At 36.7% G+C, this 26,658-nt stretch overlaps 1 protein-coding gene across 2 annotated transcripts in view; it reads right to left on the bottom strand.

Annotated features, from left to right (window-relative positions):
* Positions 1-23,639, bottom strand: part of NET1 (neuroepithelial cell transforming 1) — a 45,357-nt gene extending 21,718 nt beyond the window's left edge. The window contains exons 1-3 of one of the 2 annotated variants that reach the window (XM_012443442.2): positions 23,512-23,639; positions 9,072-9,138; positions 6,586-6,645 (exon numbers count right to left, since the gene is read on the bottom strand). In XM_012443442.2, coding sequence (XP_012298865.1) covers positions 6,586-6,645; positions 9,072-9,138; positions 23,512-23,639 — 255 coding nt within the window. Of the gene's footprint in view, positions 1-6,585; positions 6,646-9,071; positions 9,139-17,068; positions 17,205-23,511 lie in introns of those variants that run through there. The other variant, XM_064369079.1, reaches the window with a different exon arrangement.
* Between the last annotated feature and the right edge of the window lie 3,019 nt (positions 23,640-26,658).

Here is a 26,658-nt window from a genome sequence, read left to right as displayed (position 1 = left end):
AAAACATTTCTTTAGAAGTGTTCTGGTTTGTGTTATAACCATTAACTATCAGAGTTAAAGAACTTATGTCACAAAAATATGCTCAGTATTACTCATCCCACTGTTATTTCACATTAACAAAGTCAACAGTCACTTTTGACTCTTCCTATCAAAATAAAAAGGAAAGGCTGTAGTTGCTAACATACATAGCTGAGAAACACATTTGGAAAACTAATATTATGCTCTTTTAAAAATGAATAATTGTACATATAATACAGAAGCAAGGCAATCTAATATGACAATGCTGAGATTTTACAGAAAAATCTGATAAAGCCTTATGTCATTCATTTGACCTATATGATTAATACTTCATTCATTCATTACTTTCTGAGCATCTATAATATATATCAGGCATGGAGGCAAATAAAGTAGAATGGGTCCTAGCAACAGAAATAATCATACTAACTGATTATGTTTAGCTTATTACATAAAAACTGTTATATTTAGATGCAAGTCCAAGCAAAATTCAGGGGGAGGGAGAAATAACTTTAAAAATGTCACATTCTAGTTTTTAACTCTGGCTATACATGAGAATCACCTAGTAGCTTAAAAACAAAAAACAAAAAACAAAAATCAAATGAATATTCCTACGTCCCAATGTCACCCATCCTCATTTCTCCCCTCATCCCTCCATTCATATATGGAATTGATCTGGAATAGGGTCTCGTAGCACACTTCCCCCGCCACCCTCAGGTGACCGACCTGCAGCCACAGTTGAGTCTCTCTGTTGTAGCCAATCATCATTTTCAAAGTATAAATACAGCTTATTGCCACTGGGATCATAAGAACTTCAAGCCTTTTGTTTGATTCACTATTTGTTACTGAGCAGGCTTTCCTATAGTTCTGAAAAGGTAAAAGTTAACTCCAGAAAACTCATGGCAATGCAAATAAATTTTATAGGTAGAGATTCCCCTCAAACCTCAGTTATGAGGCCCATAGGGAAGCAGCATTTGTGAATGAGGCAGAGGGAAGGCATGGGGCTTTTCTGATGGCCCTGAGAACAGGAGAATCCCTTCAGCCTCCCCTTCAGCCTCAATGGCATACTAGTCTCAGAATACATTTGGGAAAGGCTCTGAAGGATCCAGTTCTCAGGCTGAAAGCAAGAACAATGCCATGCAAATAGGTGCTGGAGCAGTCTGGGCCATGTAAGTCCTCAAAACTGATACTTCTCTGAGAAAAACTCTTAGGAGTAGACTCCAAACTGAGATGAACAGGACAACAGAAGCAAGGACAGGAAAGTTCCAGATAAAAGACAAAGGGAGCAGAAAAGATCTCACAAAGGATGAAACCATACTTTCGAAAATCACCTTGTGAACACAACACAAGAGGGAGCTCTAGAGTTACGAAGCTGAAAAGGGTACCCCAGCCTATTCCTCTCATCATACAGGAAACTTATTGCACTGAAAAATGAGCGGCAGAAGTATCAACAATTCCACTTAAAACTATTGTAAGGAAATAGAGACTGGAGTAGAATAATGTCTCTACAGCGTGTAGTAAATTAAGAAAATTACAGAATCTAGGAAAAAACATAAGACTCACAAATTAGGTGACTGGAGAAGGAATTGAAATCAGAGGTAACAGAACTAAGAATTAAAAATAAAAGAAAAATTACTTCGAAATTAAAAGTACAATGCTTAATGCATTAGAAAAAAAGGGAAGATGGTTTTAAAAAAAAAGATAAAAAGTTTTGAGAAAAAGTAATAAACAGAACATATTTTAAAAGATGAAGTGCCAACATATATAAAGGATAGAGAGGGGAAACAAAATAGAATATAAATACCAAAAAGTATAATTCAAGAAAAAAAAGTTCCTAAAACAAAAGATGACCTGAAACTACATATTTATTATGACTTTTGAACAGACATATTTTATGCCAGAACACAATGGAGTAAATTATTAAATATACTCAAGGAAAGAAAAGGTGAGTCATGGGTTTCTTATCTATCCAAACGAACCTTCAAGTATAAAGGTTACAAACAAACTGAAAAGAACATGTGACATGCAAGTACTCAGGGAATACCAAGAACACTGCCTGAGAATCTACTCGACTCCAGGGCAAGGGTCAGCAAACTTTTTCTGCGAAGGGCCAGAGAGTCAGTACTTTTGGCTTTATAGGTCCTGTGGTTCCTGCTACAACTGCTCAGCACAGATGCTGCAGTGTTTACAAAGGCAGCTATAAACAAAACAGAGAGGCCAGTCACATATGGCTTGTGGGTCTGTCTGGTTTGCTCACCCCCGTACTAGAGAATGAGCTTCAGAAACTAACAAACAAAAAAACTAGAAAGGACTCAACATGAGGACTGGTGCTGAGAATTAAATATATATTTACCTGTAGAACTAAGACTAACTGATGGTTATCTGGGTCTATAGTGTAGCTTGTAATGGCTAAATGCTCTGATCATAGATATAGCAAACTATTTTTTAAAATGGGAGGAAAGCGGTGAATGTACATGAAAAGTAAAATAAGCTCACTTACTGCCTTAAATGCATTAACTACAAGTCAAGCAATAGTACTTCAAATCAGAAGGGAAAGAGGGTAGGGAAAAGTGTTAGTTAACTAAAACAATGCTCATAGGAATGAACCCATTTATAGTAGCCCAAAGGCATTATATAAGGTATCAGTATGAAGATAATCATTAGAACAAAAACACAAACCTACCTAAATATGAAAAGATACACCAAAGCAAAGAGCAAACATACAAACAAAACATAATTAAAGACCGTAGGCTACATGCAGTTCATCCAAGAGAGTGGAATTGTGTGTGTTTGCTTATATTTTAAAAGTGGAAGGATAAGAAAAAGAGATTTCATTGGAAAGAGGGAGTAGGGTAGAAGAGTCAGAAATAGGAACAAGAATCCTCTGTAGAATGACTTCAGAAGTCTACATAATTTTGTCACACAATTATAAGATAAATTTAAAAAGCAGTTTTTTTTTTTGAGACAGAGTTTCGCTCTTGTTACCCAGGCTGGAGTGCAATGGCGCGATCTCGGCTCACCGCAACCTCCGCCTCCTGGGTTCAGGCAATTCTCCTGCCTCAGCCTCCTGAGTAGCTGGGATTACACGCACGCGCCACCATGCCCAGCTAATTTTTTGTATTTTTAGTAGAGACGGGGTTTCACCATGTTGACCAGGATGGTCTCGATCTCTTGACTTCGTGATCCATCCGCCTTGGCCTCCCAAAGTGCTGGGATTACAAGCGTGAGCTACCATGCCCGGCAGCAGTTAATTCTTAAACACTAAAAAGTAATAACTAAAAAACCCTAATGAGCTGCTGGTGTAATTACACACAGAAGTTAGTGTAATAATTTAAAAACACAGTAATCCTATAGGTTTAAAAAAAAGAAGCTGAAAAATGCAAGAAAACAAAATGCTTTCATTAATCACATTATTAATAGTAATGCAAGCTGTTGTCTTTGAACTGTGGTATAAATCAAATGTATAATTAAGTCAGTGTCTCTGGACTTTTGGTGAAGTTGAAGAAACTCTACATAGTAAGACTGATTAAGATTAAATTAAATCCCTTTATCTTTGAATTTGAAATTTCAATATCAATTCATATATTTTTAAATTATATTTATCTCCTAGCTTTGTTCATTAAAAAGTCCTAGCGACAATGACCAATCCAGTAGAAGGGAGTGTTCCTAATGCCCAGATTTTAGCCTACCATTTCCCAAAGCAACCAGACTCCTTTTAGAAATGACTGATTCCAGGTATAGAGAAAAAAACAAAGGACCTGCAATAATTTGTCATCCTAGAAGGCAAGGAGGCTATTAAGCCACAAGATGTGAGATAAAGGTCATGTCAAAAGGACACAGGAACCATCCTGAAACAGCATCCAACAGCTGAAGACAGATACGAGAGGCATCAGTAAGAATAACTGAAATGAGGCCATGTTCGGTGGCTCACGCCTGTAATCCCAGCACTTTGGGAGGTTGAGGTGGGAGAATTGCTTGAGGCTAGGAATTTGAGGCCATCCTGGCCAACATAGCAAGACCCTGTCTTTTCTATGCTAAAAAACCAAAGAAAGCAAAACAATACTGAATCCATGTAAAACAAGTATGTATATCCATGAGTTCATAATAATACTAAGAAGAAAAAAAATCATTACTTACTTTCAGAGAATGCTAATGAATAGAACTCGTTATTTTTGAAAACTGACAAAGGGAAGGAATCAACCACTTGTTCTGGCTTTTATTATAAATCAGAACTTCAGAGTAATCAAATGGCTGATAAGGGGAATTTTCTCTTTACAAAAGTATTCCAGTTAATACACAGAGGTCTGTTAAAGGCATGCCATTACTTTGGAACCTCTAAGAAAAAAAAATACATCTAGGCAACGATCATCCATTTTGAGAGCATCACAGAAAGACATTATATACTTTCTGAGGGAAGCACATGGTCCAAAACAAACACATTGGATCAGGTCTCCAGCTCTAACTGCCAACTGATCAGAAATACAGGGAACAGGAACATAGAACATGGTACCATGGTGATGCAATCATAAATATTCAGGCTATAAAAAGATCAGGAATATCCTGCATGACATGTTTCTTCAACAACAAAAAAATTCCAAGAAAATAAAGAGTTAGGGCTGAGCGCCGTGGCTCACACCTGTAATCCCAGCACTTTGCGAGGCCGGGGTGGGAGGATCATGAGGTCAAGAGATTGAGACTATCCTGGCCAACATGGTGAAACACTGTCTCTACTAAAAATAAAATTAGCTGGGCGTGGTGGTGTGCGCCTATAGTCCCAGCTATTTGGATGCTGGGAGGCTGCAGTGAGCCCAGGTCGCATCACTGCACTCCAGCCTGGCAACAAGTGAGACTATTATCTCAAAAAAATAAAATAAAACAAAAAAGAATAAGAGAAGAAAATAAAGACAGGGGAAACTAATAAACTAAATAAAAAAGATTTAAGAGATATAGTTAATGACAATGTATGGGTCTTATTTGGACTCCAATTCAAACAGACAAAATCAACCAAAAACAAACAAAATAACTGTAAACAAGCAACCCCACAAACATAAACAAGATGATCAAGAAAATACGTCAATTCTGAACTGAATCTGATATTAAGGAATTACTGTTATTTGTACTGTTTTGTAAAAAATGTATTTTATTATGCTTTTAAAAAGTTCTTATCTAAGGCTGGGTGCGGGGGCTCACACCTGTAATCCTAGCACTTTGGGAGGCCAGGAGTTAAGAGACCAGCCTGGCCAACACGGCGAAACCCCATCTCTACTAAATGTACAAAAATTAGCTGGGCATAGTGGCACACACTTGTAGTCCCAGCTACTCAGGAGGCTAAGGCAGGAGAATCGCTTAAACTCAAGAGGCAGAGGTTGAAGGGGGTTGAGATCGTGACACTGCACTCCAGCCTGGGAGAGAGAAGACGACTCTTTTAACAACAACAAAAAGTTCTTATCTAAGAGAATAAAGATAACAAATAGAATGGAATATTTACAGATGAAAGGACAGGGCATCTAGAATTTGCTTCGAAATAATCCACATATTGATGATTGCTAGAGCTTATCGAAGACCATGTATTTTACTGTGGCAAGTTACAAATACCGTCTTATTTCTGTATTTGATTTGATTTAAAACATACATAAAAATAATCAAGGTTGTCATTTCATATTTTTTCTTTTTTTGAAAACAAGATATTTTAAATCCAACTAAAACTGTTTTGCAAAATGCCTAAAACTTAAAACACATAATTCGTCTATGAAGACACTGTGTAAAAAATAAGAAAAAACCCAACCTGCTAGATTTGCTAAAATGTTGATGAGTAGTAGATTGTAAAAATTTAATTTTTAGAAAAAAGAAACAGCAGCTGCTGCTGTTAAACATAATATGAAACATTTTTTTAAATTGCATTTAAAAATGTACAACTCTTATATAACCTTAAAAAAGACTCTCCAAAACCAAGATGCTATGGTAAAATTTGAAAACTGGCAGAAATGAGGTAAGTAATTCCAAAGATACCAGGTTTTTGGATTTAAGTACAATTTCACATAAGAAAACTTTAAGTATTTTAAAGTGTGTGCCAAATATTAGTTTATCCTGTGTCTTATACTTGAAGCCCATGGGCCACATATGACTTACAGATAAGTTGTTTTGCTTGCATGTATTTTTTAAGAAAAATTGACTCAACATTTAAAATTCAGGAGATTTCATATAAAAATCCAGGTTTTGACCGTCCTACATGTGACAATGGGCTAGAGCCTGGGGCTCTCCTTTTCACCACTGGCCCTCTCTCACCTCCTTCCTTTGCACAGATTACAGCCTGTCTCCTTAGGCATTTGTATTTGTGATCAATAGTTGTGGCCTAACGTTTTGAGAGTGGCTTCCCCCTCATTCTTAACAAAGAAGTAGAATAGCACAAAGACAGTGTCTGAGCTAATATTATTCACTTTCGCACTTACGAAACGCAAAAAAAAAAACACCCAAAAACAAAACCCAGCATTGGTTATTCTTGTAGCACAAAAATAAAATGCTATCTGCATATTTTAAAATGCTTTTCTTTAACAGGGCAGCAAGGCTTACCTTCAGATCAAGGCTGCTAAGGCTTATAACATCATCATCTTTCTCCCTGCGTTTTCTTTTCTAGAAGAAAAAAAGAGATTTCATTCTCATTTAAAGGAAGGCATATTATATCACAAAACAAAGACTATAAAACTAGAAAAATCAGTTTTAAAAAGTTAAGCTTTTGACTGCAGTCACAAGAAAATTACTCTGAGGCTGGGTGCCGTGGCTCACGTCTGTAATTTCAGTACATTGGGAGGCTGAGGTGGGCGGATCGTCTGAGGCCAGGAGTTCGACATCAGCCTGGCCAAAGTAGCAAAATGCCATTTCTACTAAAAATACAAAAAAAAAAAAAAAAAAATTAGCTAGGCATGGTGACACACGCCTGTAGTTCCAGCTACTTGGGAGGCTGAGGCAGGCGAATCGCTTGAACCTGGGAGGCAAAGTGAGCCGAGACTGCGCCACTGCACTCCAGCATGGGTGGCAGAGCAAGACTTCCTCTTAAACAAAAAAAAATATTATTTTGAGGAGGGACGTTCATGAATTGTCTTTGGAACAGATACTGTCTAAACAGTTTCCCCCGACTAAGTTCTCTCTTTGCTGTGAAGTGGCTACCCTATTAAAAAACTACTTATGTCAAGTTTTTTAGAACAGAACTCTTAGGTAAATCAAGGGCTGTCGGTACTTGTTAAAGAAAAAGTAAAAAAAAAATTTAAATATAAAATCAGCAAGTTTTTTTTTTTTTTAAGGAACACATTATTTATCTTAGCAGCAAGGTCTTGACTAGAAAAAAAAAATCCTTTCCTCATGACCCAACGTAATTAAGATTTGTTGCCTGAGGCAGGATTGATTAACTGGACGAACAGCCATGTCCCTGGAATACTTTCCAATAATCATTTATCACCTTCATTCAGCCCTGCTGGAGCCAGTAGTGGCAAAACTGTGTACATATCTACTATTTCTGGTACTTGATCAATACTGAATAAGCACCCATGAGTAACACTTCATTCTTCCACAACTCAAAATAACTTTTCAGGTTACCTACACAGCTTAGCTCTTGGGAACTCTTTAAAAAGGGACTAGCTAGGGTTCCCTTTAACTTCCTGGCCCCACAGTGAGGAGAAACTGCTGGGAACTGAATCAAAATTGAGCAAGATAGGGGCAATAGAGAAGAAAAAACAAAAACCAAAAAACAGAAAGGCAGAGTCCAGACAGAAGTGGAGAAAGTAACAGAGCCAGTTGGTCTCAGAAAGCAAGGTACCATAAAAACAACAGGAAGGAGCGCTGTGAAGTCCGAAAAGCTATCTGAACCAAGATTTTGTGTACAAGTTGAAAACTAAATTCACACTAAAATGAACAGAAAATCCTCAGTCAAATTGTACACAATATCACTCTAAGAAAAAAGAAAACAAGGAACAAAATCTACCCCCTAGGAAATGATGGCATACCAGGAGGAAATGCTCAAAGCAGCAGAGCAAAATCATAACACAATGTTTCGAATTGAGCTTAAAGACATTAAGAAAATGATCTAAGACATGAAAGAACAATATAATATAGATCAGAATTCAGGTGACGGAACTCAAGAAATATTTTATTGATCCCAAGGTCATACCCAGAAGATATAGAAAATTATGAATAATATGATCCCAGGTTTGAAAAGTCAACCAACTAAAAATCTTGCATGTGTATTTATCTATGAACCTATGTGTGTATGTTAATTATATGAGTGACACAGATGGTATTGCTGACATGGTTAGAGCAGAGGCTGGGAATGGACTAATATGGGGAAGGAGAAAAAAGGGGGAGGAAATTGCCTAGCGAAATAAGACTGTACTGGGGGGAAAAAAGCACATACATGATCATACTTACGCATTTATATGAAATTATTTGTATTTGGAATCATTTTTGCTATTTTCCCAAATAAGCATAAGAATCATGATCTGCTTGTACATACTTTATTTATATATGCATTACGAGCTAATAAGTTTTAAGTACAAAAGGAATCAATTTTCTGTTGCCACTTCACACAAAATTAAATGCCTCTGTAAAGTCTTGCTGTAAAAATAATAAAGTCCCTCTATTCTGAGATGATTAATAGCAGAAAGTTATTCATTACATATATTAAATATATATATATATACATAATCTGCAATCAAGCATTTTTATATTTTTCAACCAAGTAAAAAAGGCAATAGCAAATGTATAAAAATAATTTCACATTTCATAATATAATTATCAGATTTAATATTGAGAAGAATAAGGGAAAGGACTGCATAGAGATTAATAGATGTGAGTTGCAAAATATGTTTTATATTTACTCGGAAGAAAAAGTTATTACAGCTTGCTAGTAGAGAAGAACTAAATTAGGCTGCCAAAAATGGTTATAGGAATTCTGTTCCTCAAGACACTCAGAAGTACAGACCACTAAGCTGTATTACAGATTGAAAGATAACCGGGGAATTAATCCTAGCTAATGTCCTGAAATAAAAACCCAGGTATCTACTCACCAAAGTGAAGTCCCAGTTGGGGCCAGGTGTTAAGAATGTGAAAGAACTGCCTCTCCGAAGGGAATATCTGTTAACAGAAAATTCAAACAATAAATAAAGAGAGTGACTGTGGCATAATAGACCACTAAACAGATAAAAAGCTATCTTTTCCATAGTTTCAAAACTGTTTAAAGTAGCCTGATCTGTCATTCAATCTGAGTAAGATGAGAGATGGTATATTAAAAAAACAAAACAGGATATAGGTCTGGTCATTCTCAGAATCTTTACAGTGAAAGCACCTATAGAAAATTTATATTTAACAGACCATTAAAAAAAATAATTCACCAAACCAAATAGAGTTTACCTTAGGAACATACACATACTTCAAGACATGAAATATATTAATAGGTTAAATAAGAAACAGCAAACAAACTTCCTAAGTGCAAAAATTTTAGCAACATATTCATGTCTAGTATTTTAAAAAACAAAAATAAAAGGATATTCTTAACAAAACCTAACTTCACAATATCTGCATTTCAGGTAAATCCCGAATTTTTTTAAACTGCGATTTAACAAACAAAATACAAAGCTATGAATAACTACATTTGAGACAAAGATGTCAATATTAAAATTTGACTAGAATTTTGTTCTTTACTGTTAAGTGAAAATTTTTTGTGTTTTTTTTCCACTCAATGTGAAGACATAAAGCAAGAAAGTTCTATGACAAAACTGTCTTTACCTTTCTAAAATATAAGTCACTATATGTTTATAAAATATAAACCTGTGTTTATAAAATATGTAGAAAATCACAAAAACATAGTTAGCACAGGAGATAAAGGCAGTTTATAAATTAAATTTGTTATTAATCACTTCAGATGTAAACAAATGTAGAATGAATACAGATTTTTTAAATTTTTCTTGTGGAAATAAATGAAGATCAACCAAATGAGAAAAGTAAAGGCTGATTCTTCAGTGCTTGCTGTAGCAAGGGAGTCAGCTACTGTCATTTGCATCCTGACAAAGACTGAAAGAAACGTAGAGGAGCGTGAAGTTTCACAGTGGTAAAAAGAGAAGGCTCAGGTATGCCCTGACTGGAGGCTGTTGGCCTGGGGAGCTGTAGGCAGGCTAACTAGAAGCTGGGGCAGCCTACTGTGATTGGTTAGGGTGTGTATCTGGCTTTTACAGGTTGGTTATGAATTGGAAGTGGGACAAAAATTAGGAAGCTGGCAGTTAGTAATGAAGTCCTGGACATTTTAGGTCAATTGTTACACAAGTTATTATTTGGCTTCTTGGATTGTCAGGTTATTGTCTGTTTATACATTTGATCCTTAAGCCTCATAGTCTTTGTTCATCAAAAGTTATAGAAACACCACTGATCAGTGTCTTTCCTGCAACAATGTACAAGCTTAAATCAAACATAAGGGCTTCTGGAGTTTTCTAAGCTAAATATAAAAGAGAATTTTGTTTGTTTTTGACAAGGAACACAAAGGAAAATGGCTATAAGGTAAAAGAGGAGGTCTGGAAAGTGTCACAGATGAATTAATACTTAAATAATACAAAGTATTACTGACTCTGAAAGAAAAATAGTAATTAACAAAGCATTAAGGTAGAGTGAAATGAGTTACATTCTGGAAATTGCAAGTAGTTCCTTACATCTGAGTAAAGAAATAAGGAAGGGCTGAAGTATCATGAAAAGCCTCACTTACTACACTGGAGAGAATGAACTTGATCTTGAGTATGTGTGGCAGCCATTGAATCTTAAGTAACATGAACAATGGATTGTAAGAAGGCAAGACTGCTCCGTTAGGAGGCAGCTCCAATATTGCTTACAAAAGATGATTAGGGCTCTGACAGTTTTAACAAGAATAGAGAGGAGAAGCCGATTTGAGAGCGCGTTCGACTGGTCAAAACTGGCAAGACAGACTTAACTTTTCCTCCCTAAACCTGTTCAGTTACTACCAAGGTTCTTGATCTGGGGAAAATATGATGCCACTAACAGAAATTAGATGCAAAGATCTGAAGATATTTAAAGCAAACATTTCCTAAATAATTATTTGCAAAAGAGCAAAACACAGTAAGACTACTCAAACTTTTTTTGAGGGCCTCTCCAGTGGCACAAAAGAACACAAGAAGCTGATTATTCCATCTTTTCTTACTACCGCAGAAAAGTCAAGCAACAACAAAGAAAATGGTATTTTTTTCTCGAGAAAACACTGGAAGAAGGTATTTAAACAAAAAGTCATCTGAGACAAATTATAATTCATATCAAGAAATACATAGGATTACTATCATAAACAAATGGTAGAAGATTATCGGAAAGACAGGACCTTTCTATTATGAGTCCACAGATGACACTTTTTAAAAACACTGCTCTAGGAATGTTTTAAGTGCTATCATATGCTACACGGTTATCAGGAGCCATCAGTGGGCACTGAATTAAGAAGCAGCAATTATGAATTTTCAGGTTATTTTAAATCTAATACAAACATACAGTACAAAGTGGTATTCACCATGACATTTCCTTTCGGGTTTAAGCATTAGGGAGTATTACAAAACCAAAGCTATTAATTTCTTTATTCCCTAGAAATGACCACAATGACCTCAGAATGCATTTGCTATCTGAAAGCTGGAAAGAAAAATGGCTCAAGAATTTTTAAAAGGTTAACTGGAAAAATATTTCCAATCATATTGTAAAATTCTTCCCAGCAGTATCTGTAAACAGCTTAACAGTAATGCTATTTTTTCCCACTTCAATAACAAGTTCCTATTTATTTTCAATACCCATGGAAAAAAGCAACCCAAAAAACAAACTGTGCCCAGAAAGTATGTGAGACAGTGCCAACTTCCACAAATCTTGGAAAGACATATACTCATTTTTCACAAGGGTCAGACTCAAAATGTAATAGCTATTTTAAATTCTTGTGGGGGAAAAATAATTTCATAAAACATTAAGATTACAAGTGTTTTTTTTCCAGAAGACACACAGGACAACCTCCTAAAAAGGAGGGCTTTAAAGGATGAAATGTAGAGCAAAAAGTGGCAGTCCACCTTTTCAAGAATTTTTGTCCATATATCCAATGTATTTTTTCATATATCCAAGTAATTATGACATTTAAGGAATAAAATAAACCAATACATTCAGGAAGCAGCTTATATTAAATCAAGTTCCTTATTTGACTCCTGTAGATGTTCCCTTGGCCTTTAATGCATTTCCTTTCATATCTTTGGTATGTTTTTGAACAATGTAAATTATTTTTACACTAAATTTGTTTTAAAGAAATCATAATTAGAATGGTAAAGCTGCTGTTCAAAAGAAAAGCATCTTGTTAATTCATTCTTAAGCCAAATTATGTTTTCAGAGATTCTGGCGTGTGTTACGACCATGGCAGATAACACTTGACCTGAAATTATAAACGTTCATTTTCAAAAAAAGTATTGAACATTACTATTACCAACAGGAAAAAAGCATTTTTAAAAGCATAATTTACCTTCAAGATGCATTCATTATTTTAAAAAAAATGAGTGCAGAATGAAAACGAGTTTCAGAAAAAGATTTTTAAAAAGGCAATAGTTTCCATTTACTGGGTGCCTACTATGTGACAAGCACTATACATATACTCTTATCCTAAAAATATATTTTTCCAATTAAAAAGGAAAGCAAACCTCAAAAATATAAAGATATTGGCTTATCATAAAGTAGATGTTTAGGGGTTTACAATGAAACCCTTAACTCATTCACAACCAGAATGAGTTAGCAAAGTGATATTTCTAAACAGCAAGCAGGACAAAAGATTAATGAGAGGAATACAGCAGACTATGTCATTGACATAGCAATAAATTAGCATAGGGACACTCAAAATAAGACATATATAATTGAAAATTGTTTGAGATGTCTCAGGATCTAAGAAGAGTTATTTTCAATGTGAAAAGAAAAAAAGAATGCAGCTGCTGGTTAAAAGGAAGCTGCTCTCATGTGCCACAAGTGCAACTCAAGTAACTCTGTCAGTCTCATTACAAACTACTATGTGTAACTCATACATAGCCAAAATAAAAAATGTAACCTGTAAATGCCAAGAGTACCATACATGTAAAAAGAATCATATAATTTATCCTCTGCAATTAACATTTTTTATATTTGGGATGTGCTAAGCAACTGAGGTTCTCAATTTCTTTGTAAATCGGGCAAAACCAGAATCATTCTAGAAACGATTCATGTATTTGGGTCAAATATCTGATGTAGTAAACATCCACGACTGTTCAGCATCTTTGCTATTAAGGAGTTGTCTCTTCTTCTACTTCATAAAGATTCTAGAGGAAGCTGACAATCATGTAGACTATGTCTCCTATTATATTAGGGTTTTCTCATCTGCATATGAGTCTCAACTAATACATACATCTTGGAATATCTTGTCTAGAATACAGTTGAGCATCTAGAAACCATCCTCTACCACAACCCAGATCAACCACCAGCTCCCCCACCATACCCCAGACATCCTAATGTCCTGCATTAATCCTCAGGCCTTGTCCACAGCAGCAAATTTAGGGAAGAGGGAACAGGGGATAATGACAACAGCAAGTAACAGTAAGGGAAGAGAAATTCTGAAGGCATACATCGTTAAAAATCTAGTACTCGCCCAGCACTTTGGGAGGCCGAGGCGGGTGGATCACAAGGTCAAGAGATCGAGACCATCCTGGTCAACATGGTGAAACCCCATCTCTACTAAAAACACAAAAAATTATCTGGGCACGGTGGCGCGTGCCTGTAATCCCAGCTACTCAGGAGGCTGAGGCAGGAGAATTGCCTGAATCCAGGAGGCAGAGGTTGCGGTGAGCCGAGATCGTGCCATTGCACTCCAGCCTGGGTAACAAGAACGAAACTCTGTCTCAAAAAAAAAAAAAAAAAAAAAAAAAAAATCTACTACTCTTTGGAAACAGTGTGACAATTCCTTAAGATGTTAGTAAGTTTACCATAGGACCTGATAACTCCACCCCCAAGAATTTACCCAAGAGGAGTGAAAATGTATGTCTACACCACGCCTTTTTTTTTTTTTTGAGACGCGAGTTTTGCTCTGTCACCCAGGCTGGAGTGCAGTAGTGCAATCTCGGCTCAATGCAACCTCCGCCTCCCAGGTTCAAGCAATTCTCCTGCTTCAACCTCCCGAGTAGCTGAGATTACAGGTACATGCCACCACGCCCAGTTAAATTTTGTATTTTTAGTAGAGATGGGCCACGTTGCCCAGGCTGGTCTGGAACTCCTGATCTCAGGTGATCTATCTGCCTCGGCCTTCCAAAGTGCTGGGATTATAGGCATGAGCCACTGTACCAAGCCTACACAAAGACTTATATGCAAATGTTCACAGCAGCATTATCCATAAAAGCACCAAACTGGAAACAAATCAAATGTACACCACCCGGTAAACGGAGTGACAAAATGTGGTATATTCATATAATAGAATATGATTTGGCAATATGATGTAAGTGAAAGAAGGTAGATACAGAAAGTCTACACATTCTATGACTCCACTTATATGAAATGTCCTGAAAATAGAAATGTATAGCGCTAGAAAGCAGATCAGTGGCTGCCTAGGGCTAGGGTGGGAGCAGGGATATTTGGAGTAATGAAATGTTCTAACAGTAGACTGTGGTGATGACTGCACAACTCTATAAATCTACTGACAATCACTGAATTATACACCTACAAATAGTGAATGTTATGATATGCAAATCATACCTCAATAAACTATTTAAAAACATTCAACTTATGTGGGGGCACGTGGCCTTATAAACTTCTGTGAGCATGCTTTTTATTTTTGGCAACTATTACTACTACTACTAATAAAAATCCTGGGTTGTCAAGAATTGGCTTTAAGACCATACCTTCAACTCTGGATATCCATTGTACAAATTCATCAACTAATTTTACTGGAAAAACAAAATTCAAAGAGTAAGCCTTATCACTGTTGGTAGATCATAGGTCATACCATTATTTTGCTACCAATGGACAGCATTATTTCAAATCTTCAAAAAGGGAAAATATTATAAAACCCTTAAAAAGATCAGTATGTATTTATATTTCTGCCATATGGAGGATATGTAAAGTTCTATGGATTATCTAAGGCCCTGAAAGACAGAAATAAAATTATTTAAACATTGTTTGTGTCCAGTTTTCAGGATCTTAGACATAGGTACTATGAAGTGAGATTTAGAGACTAAGTAACTTGCCCAAGGTCCTCAAGAGCCAGAATTTGAACCTAGGAAGTCTGACTGCTTTTAAAACCTAAACTCTTTAAACATTACTCTTTGTCTACAGGTTCTAGTCTAAAAGAATGTTAAAAGAATGTACATTCTCAAAGGAAAAGAAAGAAAATAATTAGGTAAATCAAAGTTGCGGTCAAAACAAATTTGGTAGCAAAAAAACTAGGCCAGAAAGAAGGCCTTATTTTGAGCTCTCAACCATGCAGTATAACCTACAGTTGTTTGGGAAGACCCCTGCCTGCTACCCAGAACTGCGAAGTGGGGAGAAAGAAGTTAAAGGCCTGTCATATAATAGGCAATATCTACATAGAAAACATATATTCCAATGGATTCCAGATGTTTCTCCTCTTTTCCCTCTAATTATCTCTCTCTTGCCATGTCCTATAGCAATTAGTACACTTACATTATGATGAAAAAATGTTTTAACTCAATATGAAGAAATCTCAAGAACCAACAAATACTCAGTAGAGACAAAACCTGGTTTATAATATTTTATTTAACTTCAGTTCTGACCAGCAAGGCTATTAAATTTCCCTAGTCATTTGCTTTTCTACTCTCTGAAATAACTATTTAAAATCTCTTCTTCTTCTTTAGTCTTCTAACACTCACTTTCCACGTCCACCTCACCTTCAGCTTATGACCCTATATCTAATATTATTCTATGTATTTACACTGTCCAATCTACCAACCTATCATAAACCTTTTCTTTTGTTATAATGGATAACCTGTATTATCTAAGGCCAAATTCTCTATTTGTACATTGGGCTCCATCTTCTTTTCCCTACTTTTAAAAGCCAGAAAGAAAACACATTAACTTTAATAAAATAAGAATTAGACATTAAATGTAAATGGACTAAATGCTACAATTAAAGATATGATTGTCAGGAAAAAGATCCCTCTAGGTAAGAAACATAGTTTGCATAATAAGGCTGTGTTGAGAAAAAGCAATTCTGTGATTGAGTTGTGAGGCAAATTAGCTGTTTGGTTTTTTTTTTTTTGAGACCGAGTTTCGCTCTTGTTACCCAGGTTGGAGTGCAATGGCGCAATCTTGGCTCACCGCAACCTCCGCCTCCTGGGTTCAAGCAATTCTCCTGCCTCAGCCTCCCAAGTAGCTGGGACTACAGGCGTGCACCACCACGCCCAGCTAATTTTTGTATTTTTAGTAGAGACGGGGTTTCACCTTGTTGACCAGGATGGTCTCGATCTCTTGACTGCGTGATCCACCTGCCTCAGCCTCCCAAAGTGCTGGGATTATAGGCGTGAGCCACCGCGCCCGGCCAGCTGCTTGTTTTCATAGAACACCATTTTTACTTGAGTGAACAACAGATAAACTATCATTATTTGGACCTGGGTATTTTGCAGACATTTATTCTAAAATAAAGTGTTGCTGCTAATGATAACATTTAAGCTTTCAATTAGAATTTTGGGAAACTTGCATCCATCACTATGAGCATGAAAACTTCCCAATACCTAAAAGCTTTTGCATGAGATTGATGGTGATATTAATGATTGTGATTTTTTGAAAGTATGTAATAAAATGTGTCAACCTTTAGAAATCAGCATAACTCAGTCCTCCAATATTTCCCAAATGATAAATGCAGTCACAAAATCATGCATGAGTAAAAAGATCCACTCAAAATTTAAAGAGATCAATAGATTTTAATGTAATAGAAAGTGAAAAGTTCACTGATACAGCTTCAGATTCCAAATTGCAGCCAACATTAAGAAATTACCACTTGTTGTCTAGGCATGGTGGTGCACACCTGTAACTCCAAGCACTTTGGGAAGCAAAGGCAGGCAGATCACTTGGGCTCAGGAGTTTGAGATTAGCCTGGGCAGGCAGATCACTTGAGCTCAGGAGTTTGAGATTAGCCCGGGCAGCATAGTGAAACCCCATCTCTACAAAAAACACAAAAAAATTAGCCAGACATGGTAATGTACACCTTTAATCCCAGCTCAGGAGGCTGAGGTGGGAGGATAGCTAAAGCCCAGGAGGTTGAGGCTACAGTGAACTGAGATGGTGCCACTGCACTCCAGCCTGGGCGACAGAGTGAGACCTTATCTCAAAATAAATAAATAAAAAAAGTTCTGATGTAGTATCAAATATCATCCACAATTATCTGAAATGACTATTAAAAGTACTCATTCCTTTTTGAACTAAAACTCTATGTTATGTGCAGATTTTCTCTCCATATGGTGTAACCAAAACAACACAATGTAACAGATTAAATGCAGAAGCAGAGATAAGAATCCAGTTCTCTTTTATTAAGCCAGATATTGGGTAATTGAGAAATCTGTAAAACAACTCCATTCTTCTAATTGTTTTTGTTTAGTGAAATAATGTTTCAAAGTATATAGCTTATGTTAATATGTAATGAGTCTCAAATTTAGAAAATTAAATATTTTAAAAATGTATCAGTTTAATTCTAATAGAATAGAATCTACATAAATAAAAGCTCATTGTGATGTCCAATATTTTTAAGAGTATAAAAAGGTCCAGAGGTCCAAAACACAGAACTGCCGCCCCAGAGAAACTTGCACAGGTACATAGAGATGTAGCAACAAACAACCTAAAATCCCAAATACGTCTTATACAACATACCAAATAAATTCCACCTGAATTATAAAGATTTTTAAATTATTAAAATGTTTCACTGTACAGAATAACAATGTATTTAACTTCTTCTTCCTGTTTTTTCTAACCTTTCTACTACACAAGTGTGCTAGGATATACTTTCTTGTACATACATCCATGTACGCTTACTCAATTACTTTAAGATACATTTCTGTGGGTAGAACTGCTTGGCTTAAATATTTACATTAAAATTTTGTTTTATTTGCCACATTTCCCTTTTCTCTCTCTTCTATTTCTGGAGTACCAGAAAGAAAGAGAAAAAAGGAGGGGGGAAAAAAAAAACCCAAAGAAACAATGGCTTAGCTTCTCAAATTTACTGAAAAACAACCACCTTCACATTTGGAAAAGCTCAATAAACTTCAAGTAAGATAAACACAAAGACATCCACAGACAGACACATAATAGTAAAAATGGTAAAAGTTAAAGATAGAAAATCTGAAAAGCAGCGAGAGAAAAAGAACTTGTTATTTACAAGGAACCCCAGTAAGATTAATAGCTGACTTCTTAACAGAAATAATGGAAGCAAGAAGCAGTGGGATAACATATTCGAAGTACTCAAAGAAAAAGAAAGTTTCAGCAAAGAATACTATTCTATCAAAATTATCTTTCAAGAATGAAGGAGAAACAAAGACATTCCCATATTAAAACAACAACAACAACAAACTTAATGAATTTGTTGCTAGCAGACATGCCTTACAAGAAACACTACAAGAAGAATTTCAGACTCAAAGTGACCCAGATAGTAATTGGAGTTCATACACAAAACCAAAAGCCCTAGTAAAAGCAGTTTCAATGATAAAAAAAAAAAATCAGTAAAGGAATTTAAATGCTATAAATTAGAAAATTCTCACTTAATGCAAAAGTAAGCAATAAAGGAGGAACAGAGAAACAAAAGACGTATATAAAACACAACAAAATGGCAGACATAAATCCAACTATATCAATAAATAATATTAAATGTAATTGGAGTAAACAACCCAATCAAAAGAAAGAGATAGCCAGACAGGATCAAAACCAATCAACCAACCAAGAAACACCTATGTGCTGTCCACAGGAGACACACTTTAGTTTCACAGATATAACCAGCTTGAAAATAAAAGGGATAAAAATATATCATGCAAATGGCAAGCCACAAGAAAGCTGGAGTAGCTACACTAACATCAAACAAAATAGCCCTTAAAAGAAAAAAATGTTACCAAAGAGGGACATTTTATAATAAAAGGATAGATTCATCAGGAAGATATAATAATTACAAACATATGTGCATCTAAAAACAGTAAAATCTAAATAAATGTAAAAGGATAGAAATAATACATGATACAAAGTATATTCTCTAAGCACAATATAATGAAATTAGAAAAAATTTGTGAATGCCTGTAATCCTAGCACTTTGGGAGGCTGAGGCGGGTGGATCGCCTGAGGTCAGGAGTTCAAAACCAGCCTGGCCAACATGGTGAAACCCCATCTTTGTAAAAAAAAAAAAAAAAAAAATTCACAATTATGTGGAAATTAAACAACACATTCCTAAATAATCAATGGCTCAAAGAAATCAAAGAGAAATCAGAAAATAATTTGAGATTAATGATAGTGAAGACAATATATCAATATGAGATGCAGCTAATGCAATGCTCAAAGGGAAATTTATAGCTGTATCCCTATATTAAGAAAAAGATCTCAAATCAGTAACTTAATCTATAATCATGACACTGGAAACAAAAAGGGCCAACTAAACCTAAAGTAAGCAGACTAATCTGAGCAGATTATTCAGATTACTAAGCAGGAAGCAGGAAACAGTAAGGATTAAACTGAAAATAAAATAAAGAATAGAAGAACAGAGAAAATCAATGAAGCCAAAATCAGATTCTTTGGAAAGATCAAGGTTGATAAGCCTTTAGTTAGACTGACTATTAGAAAAAGAAAGACGACACAAATTATAAGAATCAGAAATAAAAAAGGGGATATTACTATTGACATTATGTGAAAAGGATTATAAAGAAATACTATGAACAAGGGTACACCAACAAATTAGATAACTTTGATGAAACAAATTCCTAGAGATACAAACTACTGAAATTGACTTGGATAAGAAACAAACTATCAGAAGACACCTATAACAAGAGATGAGATTGAATTAATAATAATAATAAACTATAAAGAAAAGTCTAGGCCCAGGTGGCTTTACACTGAATTCTACCAAACATTTAAAGAATACATACCAATTATTCACAAACTCTTTCAAAAAACAAAACAGTAGGGAACACTTCTCAACTGATTTTATGAGGCTAGTACTACCCCAATACCAAAACCAGATAAGCATAGTACAAGATAAAACTACAGAACAACTCATGACTATATATACAAAAATACTCAACAAAATACTAACAAAATGAATCCAACAATATATAAAAAATGTTATACACCATGACCAAGCAGGATTTATACCAGGAAAACAAAGTTGGTTTAACATTAAAAAAAAAAAAAAAACAAAATTAATGTAACACATCAATAACAACCACCATGATCATTTCAATAAACAGAAGGAAAAAACCCCCAAATCTTTCATGATAAAAATCACACAAAAACTAGAAATAGAATGGAACTTTCTCAACCTGATAAAGGACATCTAAGAAAGTTTACAACTAACATCATACTTAATCGTGAAAGATTGGATGCTTTCCCCTTAAGATCAGAAATAAAACAAGAATTTCCAGTCTCTCCACTTCTGTTCAACATTGTACAGGAAGCCCTACCCAGGGCAATTAGGAAGGAAATAAAAAGGGCATCTAGAGATTGGAAAAAGAAGTATAACTTTTTATTTGCAGATGATATGACCCTGTATATAGAAAATCCTAAGGAAACCACTAAAAAACTATTAGGACTAATGAGTTCAGCAAGATAGCAGCATCCAAGATCAATATACAAAAATCAACTGTATTCCTATATAACTGAAATGATTAAACTGAAAATAAAGTGATACTGAGGCGGGCAGGGAAATGCTGGGTAGAGGAGGGCGTGGTCCCTCGATAGGGCTCCATTCCCAGGCCAGGGCCCATGGACCTGGGCGAGGACAGGTATTTCTGTTTTCCTACCCAAATGTTGCATTTCCTAAGACCACTCTGGCCCACCACGCCCCCATCCTGTGCCTATAAACCCCCATGGGGTTGGAGTCCTACTGCCTGCTCGTCTATTTGTTCCCCTAGAGGTTTGAACAGCAGGGCACTGAAGCAGGAGCATACCCCCAGTGCATGCCCTGCAAGGGGGACAAGGGAACTTTACCCATTTCAAAAGAAATTAATTCCATTTACAACAGCATCAAAAAAAACACCCCAAAATACTCAGGAATACATTTAGGAAAATGTGCAAAACTATACTCTGAAAATTACAAAACACTGTTGAAAATAATTGAAGATCTAAATAATTGGAAAAACATCCCTTGTCCATGGATCAGACTACGTAACTCTGTGTAGACGGGAATACATCTGAAAATGATCTATAAGATGTAATGCAATCCCTATCAGAATCCCATTGGACTCCTTTGTAAAAATTGATAAGCTGATTCTAAAATTCACATCGAATTGCAGGAGACCCAGGATAGCCACAACAATCTTGAGAAAAAAAGAACAAAGTAGGAGGACTCATATTTCCCAATTTCAAAATTTATTATACAAAGCAACAGTAATCAATACAGTATGGTAATGGCACGAGGGTATCACAGTGAAACCTCTTCACCAATCCCACTGCCAGCTATCAGATTTGAACAGTCATCATTTTTTCATTTAGACTACTGCAGACTGATTTCCTACCAATCCACCTTCTAAACTTGGAAATTTTAATTTGGTATACACAGCTGGATCCACAAATCTCTTGAAATTTTTATGTATATGAGCACGTTTTGGCGGAATAGTTTTCGTAAAATATAAATGGTGAGATGACTCCAAAATGTTGCTTATTTTTCTCATGGAAGACAAACTGATCTTTTAAAATGCAAATACGTCATGCCATTGGCTTTTTAAAGCCTTTCAGTATTTCCCCATTACCGTGAAGATAAAACCCAACTCTGTGATGGCATACAAGGCCCCTTCCTGATGTGGCTTTTACCTCTTTAGCATAATCTCTCATGACTACTTCCTCCTTATCCCTACATTGGTCTCCCTCCTCTATACAACTAGTATTATTAATATAATAATAAAACAGAATATACACCCAGAACTCATCAGACCCATTTGCTTCAGGGCCATTCTACATGCTTCTTCTCTGCCTGAAATCATCCATTTACATCTGCTCTCTAAACTGGTCCTCAAAGACTCAGGGATTGCAACAGGAAATCATTTCCTGTTCGCTCCAGTCAGGATTAAGAGTTCTCTCTAATGTATCGCATTCTGTGTTCACCTCTACAATAACTCTTAAAACACGTTATAATCATTAACCTACTTATCTTTCTTCCCTACTAGAGTATAAATCTTAGATAGTAAGAACAGTATTTTCCATTTCCATATTCCTAGTGTTGGCACTCACATTATTTCCTGAACAAATCGCATATTCTCTTCTCAATCTGTTGCAAACCACTCTAAGTTCGATATTCTAACCACTCTTGGAAACCACCTACAATCAATACTCTCTTTTCATTACCAAATTTAATTTCAATTCCTCATCTAGTCTAATCCTCATCTTTCTACTTAATCCTTGTATTTGACCTATCAATAACACCTGACACAGCTCCCCACGTCCTCCTTGAAATCCTTTCTCCATTTGGCCTCCTGGATCCTATACTTGATTTCTTCCTCCTAACTCACCAGCTACCCCCGAGCATTACTTTCATTACCTTGGCTTTTAAACGCTGGGAGAACCTCAGGGTTTGGTCCTCAAACACTTCGTCCTTTATACTCACAGTCTAAGACGACTTTCGATTTCAAGTCTTTTGCTGACAATTCCCAAATGTATAACTGATTTACACAGGTGGGTTCGCTTTGCGAAATTTCACTGAGCCAAACACGAGTCATACAGCCTCATTTCAATGTGTACTTCCACAAAAGTAAAAAGAAAAAACACGAAACTAGTTGTGATGAACTCTCCAACAGGCACCTCATAACCCATATCCCGAAGGCAACTCATCCACCAGCCTTTTCTTTCTCAGGACATGGAAGCCCATTCTCGTGACGCTCCGTGACAGTTTCGGTCTGAGCAAAGCTATTTGGGAACCCCAGCCTACAGCCAGTTGTGTGTAGAGAACAAAACCATTGTGGCTTTTCCCGTCTCCCCTGAGAAGCAGTCAGGAGGAGAGGAAACTCAAGCCAGCACCTTTTCCACCGGGCAGGGAAATCGCAATTTGGGGTCTCAGGACCCACCTCAGTCCAACACCAGGCACACTATCACTCAGCCCTGTGCCACCCTTCCCTCCAGCGGCCCAGGTACCCCCGACACACACGCTGCCGTCACCTCCCCCATTCCCCCCCGTCACCTCCCAGCGGCCCTCGCCTCCCCGTCCCTCACCACCCCCACACCCAACTCCCGGCCGGCCCTCACCTCCTGTCTGGCACTCGCCTCCCCCACACTCGCCTCCCCCACACTCACCTCCCGTCCGGCTCCGGCCCGGAGGTGTCGGCTGAAGGCCCCGCCGCTCCCTCCGTGCTGAGCCCAGAGGCCCGGCGGCTTCGCCTCCGCGGCCGAGGCTGCTTCTGAGCCGCCAGCTCGGGCTCCATGGCACGGAGGAGGGGGTGGGGCGGTGGCCGGGTGCCCGGGAGACCGACAGGGACGGGCACAATGCCCGCCAACCTCTGCCAGGCAGAATGCGCCTGTCAGCGCACAGCCGCCGCCACCGCCATCATCCGGGGATTTGAAAATGGCGGCTGCGCAGCGATCAGCCAATCAGTGAGCGCGCAGCGGTTCCTAAGAGACGTGAAGTCCCGCCCCTCCGACGCTACCGGGATCTACCTGCCGCGAAAAAAATCTAGGAAAACTTGCCCTTAACTCTTAACTGCATCCCTGAGTCCCCAAGGTCCGATTCCTCCTTCATTGTCCATTAGGACTTTCACTACAGGCCAAGGCAAATGGACTGGAAGCATTTTAAGTCACCAGTTCTTTCTTAGCATTTGGGGAGAAGGGAGATTGAAAGTAATGACCTGTAAACAAGGCTCGTTTATTGGCCATATACACACTAAATTATTGTGCACGTGGCCATATGAAATATATTTCCAATTACCAAAGATTATGCAAGTGTGTTCCCCAGGGCTGTCTCTAGGAAACCAGCAAAATCTAAGTATGAGCCCTCATGTCTTGCAATAAGGAAGACACAGTCTCTCTCTAGCAAAACAGAATGAAGTGACCTCATCCTCTGCTCGTAAAAAGTCAGCAAAAGACACAACATAAAGGACCACCTCAAGTAAAAAAAATTGTTAAATCACACATTCTTTGATTTTAAATATTGCTTAATATGTGTCAAAGACTTTAAAAATAGCTTCTCCTTTGGCATTATAATTCCACTTCTAGAAATTTATTCTAAAAAATAAAATTATATAAACATGAAGCTATTGATGATGTTGTTTATAATATGAATAATTTAAGACATCCTAAATAAACAATGATAGGGAAATGGCTAATTCAGCTCATCTACTGAAAAGAATATTTTCAGCCAACAAAAATTAAGTGTGAAGTGTGTAATAAAATGGTATACTGTAATTTGAAATAAAAACACGAAGTATAGAGGTATATTCAGTATATTCAAAGTTATGAATGACAAGAGATTACACAAAGAAAAAATAAAATCAATGTATTAAAATGTCTCTAAATGGTTAGACTTTTGGTATTCAAAATTTTTATTTTTTTTTGCATTTAATTTTTTTTTAATAAGGACATACTGAACTTGTAGTACCTTTTATAACATGAGGGAAAAATGTTTTAATTTTGAAAAGAGTAAGAAATTAGGGAGTAAGATGACCTTAGTCAAGAACCACTTCTGTTCTACCTTCCCCATCCCTCCCCAAAAATTAAAGAAGAAAGTATTGCTTTGTAGCAGTTAGAGTGTAAGAATACAGAAATGTTCTTAATATTTGGGGAGTTAGCCTCCACCCAGACAGAGCTTCATAGGATGCAGATATTTAGATTATGAGCAAAAATAAACCTGAAAGAGCAGTTCCTCATGTCAGATCCCAAGTGGCTAACTGGGCCTAAATTTTAAACAGAGCCAAGGGCTATCTGCTGACTAGAGGTCACACCAGCTCTCACTCACCCACAAGCCTTTGGGATTGTCACAGTTTATCAGAATTGACCAATCAGAGCTCATCTGAAGTAACCAATCAGAACTCATCTGCTTTAACCAATCAGGGCTCAGCTGTAACACCCAATCTGAACTGAGCAAGTTTGACTCTTTCATTTGCATGAACACATCTCATTGGAAACCTGGGCAAGGACTTTTCTATAAAAGCCAAATCCTCCCCTTATTCTCCGGAATCACCTTGCTTTTACCCCGAAGGCTGTGCTGTATCTCCCTGGTTTGCAAACTGTTCACTGGAATAAAGTCTCCTTTCTCCAAATTTCTTTTCAGAGAACTTTTGTTCACAAGATAGGACCATGTGACTCGCTGACATATGGTCTTCTTACCCACAGAAACCGCAGTTTTATATTAATCAATTCAACATACTTTAGTGAGATCTTCAGAATTCAGGGTCTGTTCTCAGCTTTGCGGGTCCTGAAACTGGTTTTGATCGTGTAATCAGAGGTGGTCAGTTCTTTGGTAACTTGCAATAATGACTCATAAAGTGATAGATACTGCAGGATGTTGATGTGGGGATTCCAGTGGTGGGGGTGGGTACTTCTTTCCAGTGATTTGAATACTATTGTTTTATGCAGAACAACTGTTTCCAGTTTCATTCTTTGAGAACTTATGATTTTGTTTAATTATTCACGAGGATTTATTAAATTCCTGCTGTAATATGCCAGGATCTGTGTTAGACATTAGGGAAATAAGGAATAGAAGACAAATTTTGATCAGAAAACTGCCGGGTACCATAGAAGAAGAACAAAGAAAAGTGACTGCTCTGAGGGTTGGTCATTGAAGACCTGGGAAAGGTTGGTGACATTGGTCGATCCTACGAGATCAACTTTCTGGTGTCTGAATGCCACTGTCCCCATATTCTACATCTTACACTCTATAGAAGAGCAGTCCCAAAACCATGACAAATGTTCTCTACTCAGCTCCACACAAATCATTCTTCTCCCTTAAATATTCATCAGGACAGGGTTTGAGGAAATTGTTTAGATTTTACCTCTCATATATGTGTATATATATATATATATAAAATCAGACTCCAGATTTCCCTCTCTGAGAAGATTCCTATAACTTGACTGGAGCAAAGTGTTACTCAAACTTCTTCAACCATGGATTTGCAAAACAAATATTCTTTTGGAGAACTTCCTCAAAGATTATTTCCAAAACCTTCAGCCCTATGTGATGACACCGATCTTTTTGCAGGTTGATATATATATTCAACAATCAATAAACTAATGTAAATTATTATGTAAATCAATAATTTTAAAATCTATTTTCTTTCATTGTCTAAGTAAATCAAACTATTTTTGCAAAACTGCTTACCAGGTTTTATATATATATAAAAGTGTACAAAGTTTTCATCAAAATATTCTATTAATTTCCAAATTATTTGATGATTTTGATGTGATCTTTTGTTTGCCATCACTATCACTAGGTAAATGATTTTCCTTTTG

The sequence above is a fragment of the Aotus nancymaae genome, unplaced genomic scaffold, assembly GCF_030222135.1.
Source record: "Aotus nancymaae isolate 86718 unplaced genomic scaffold, 86718_ANA_hifiasm-v0.15.2.pri h1tg000083l, whole genome shotgun sequence".
NCBI lineage: Eukaryota > Metazoa > Chordata > Mammalia > Primates > Aotidae > Aotus > Aotus nancymaae.
Note: the sequence above shows the minus strand (reverse complement) of the source record. Positions and strands in the feature narration are given on the sequence as shown.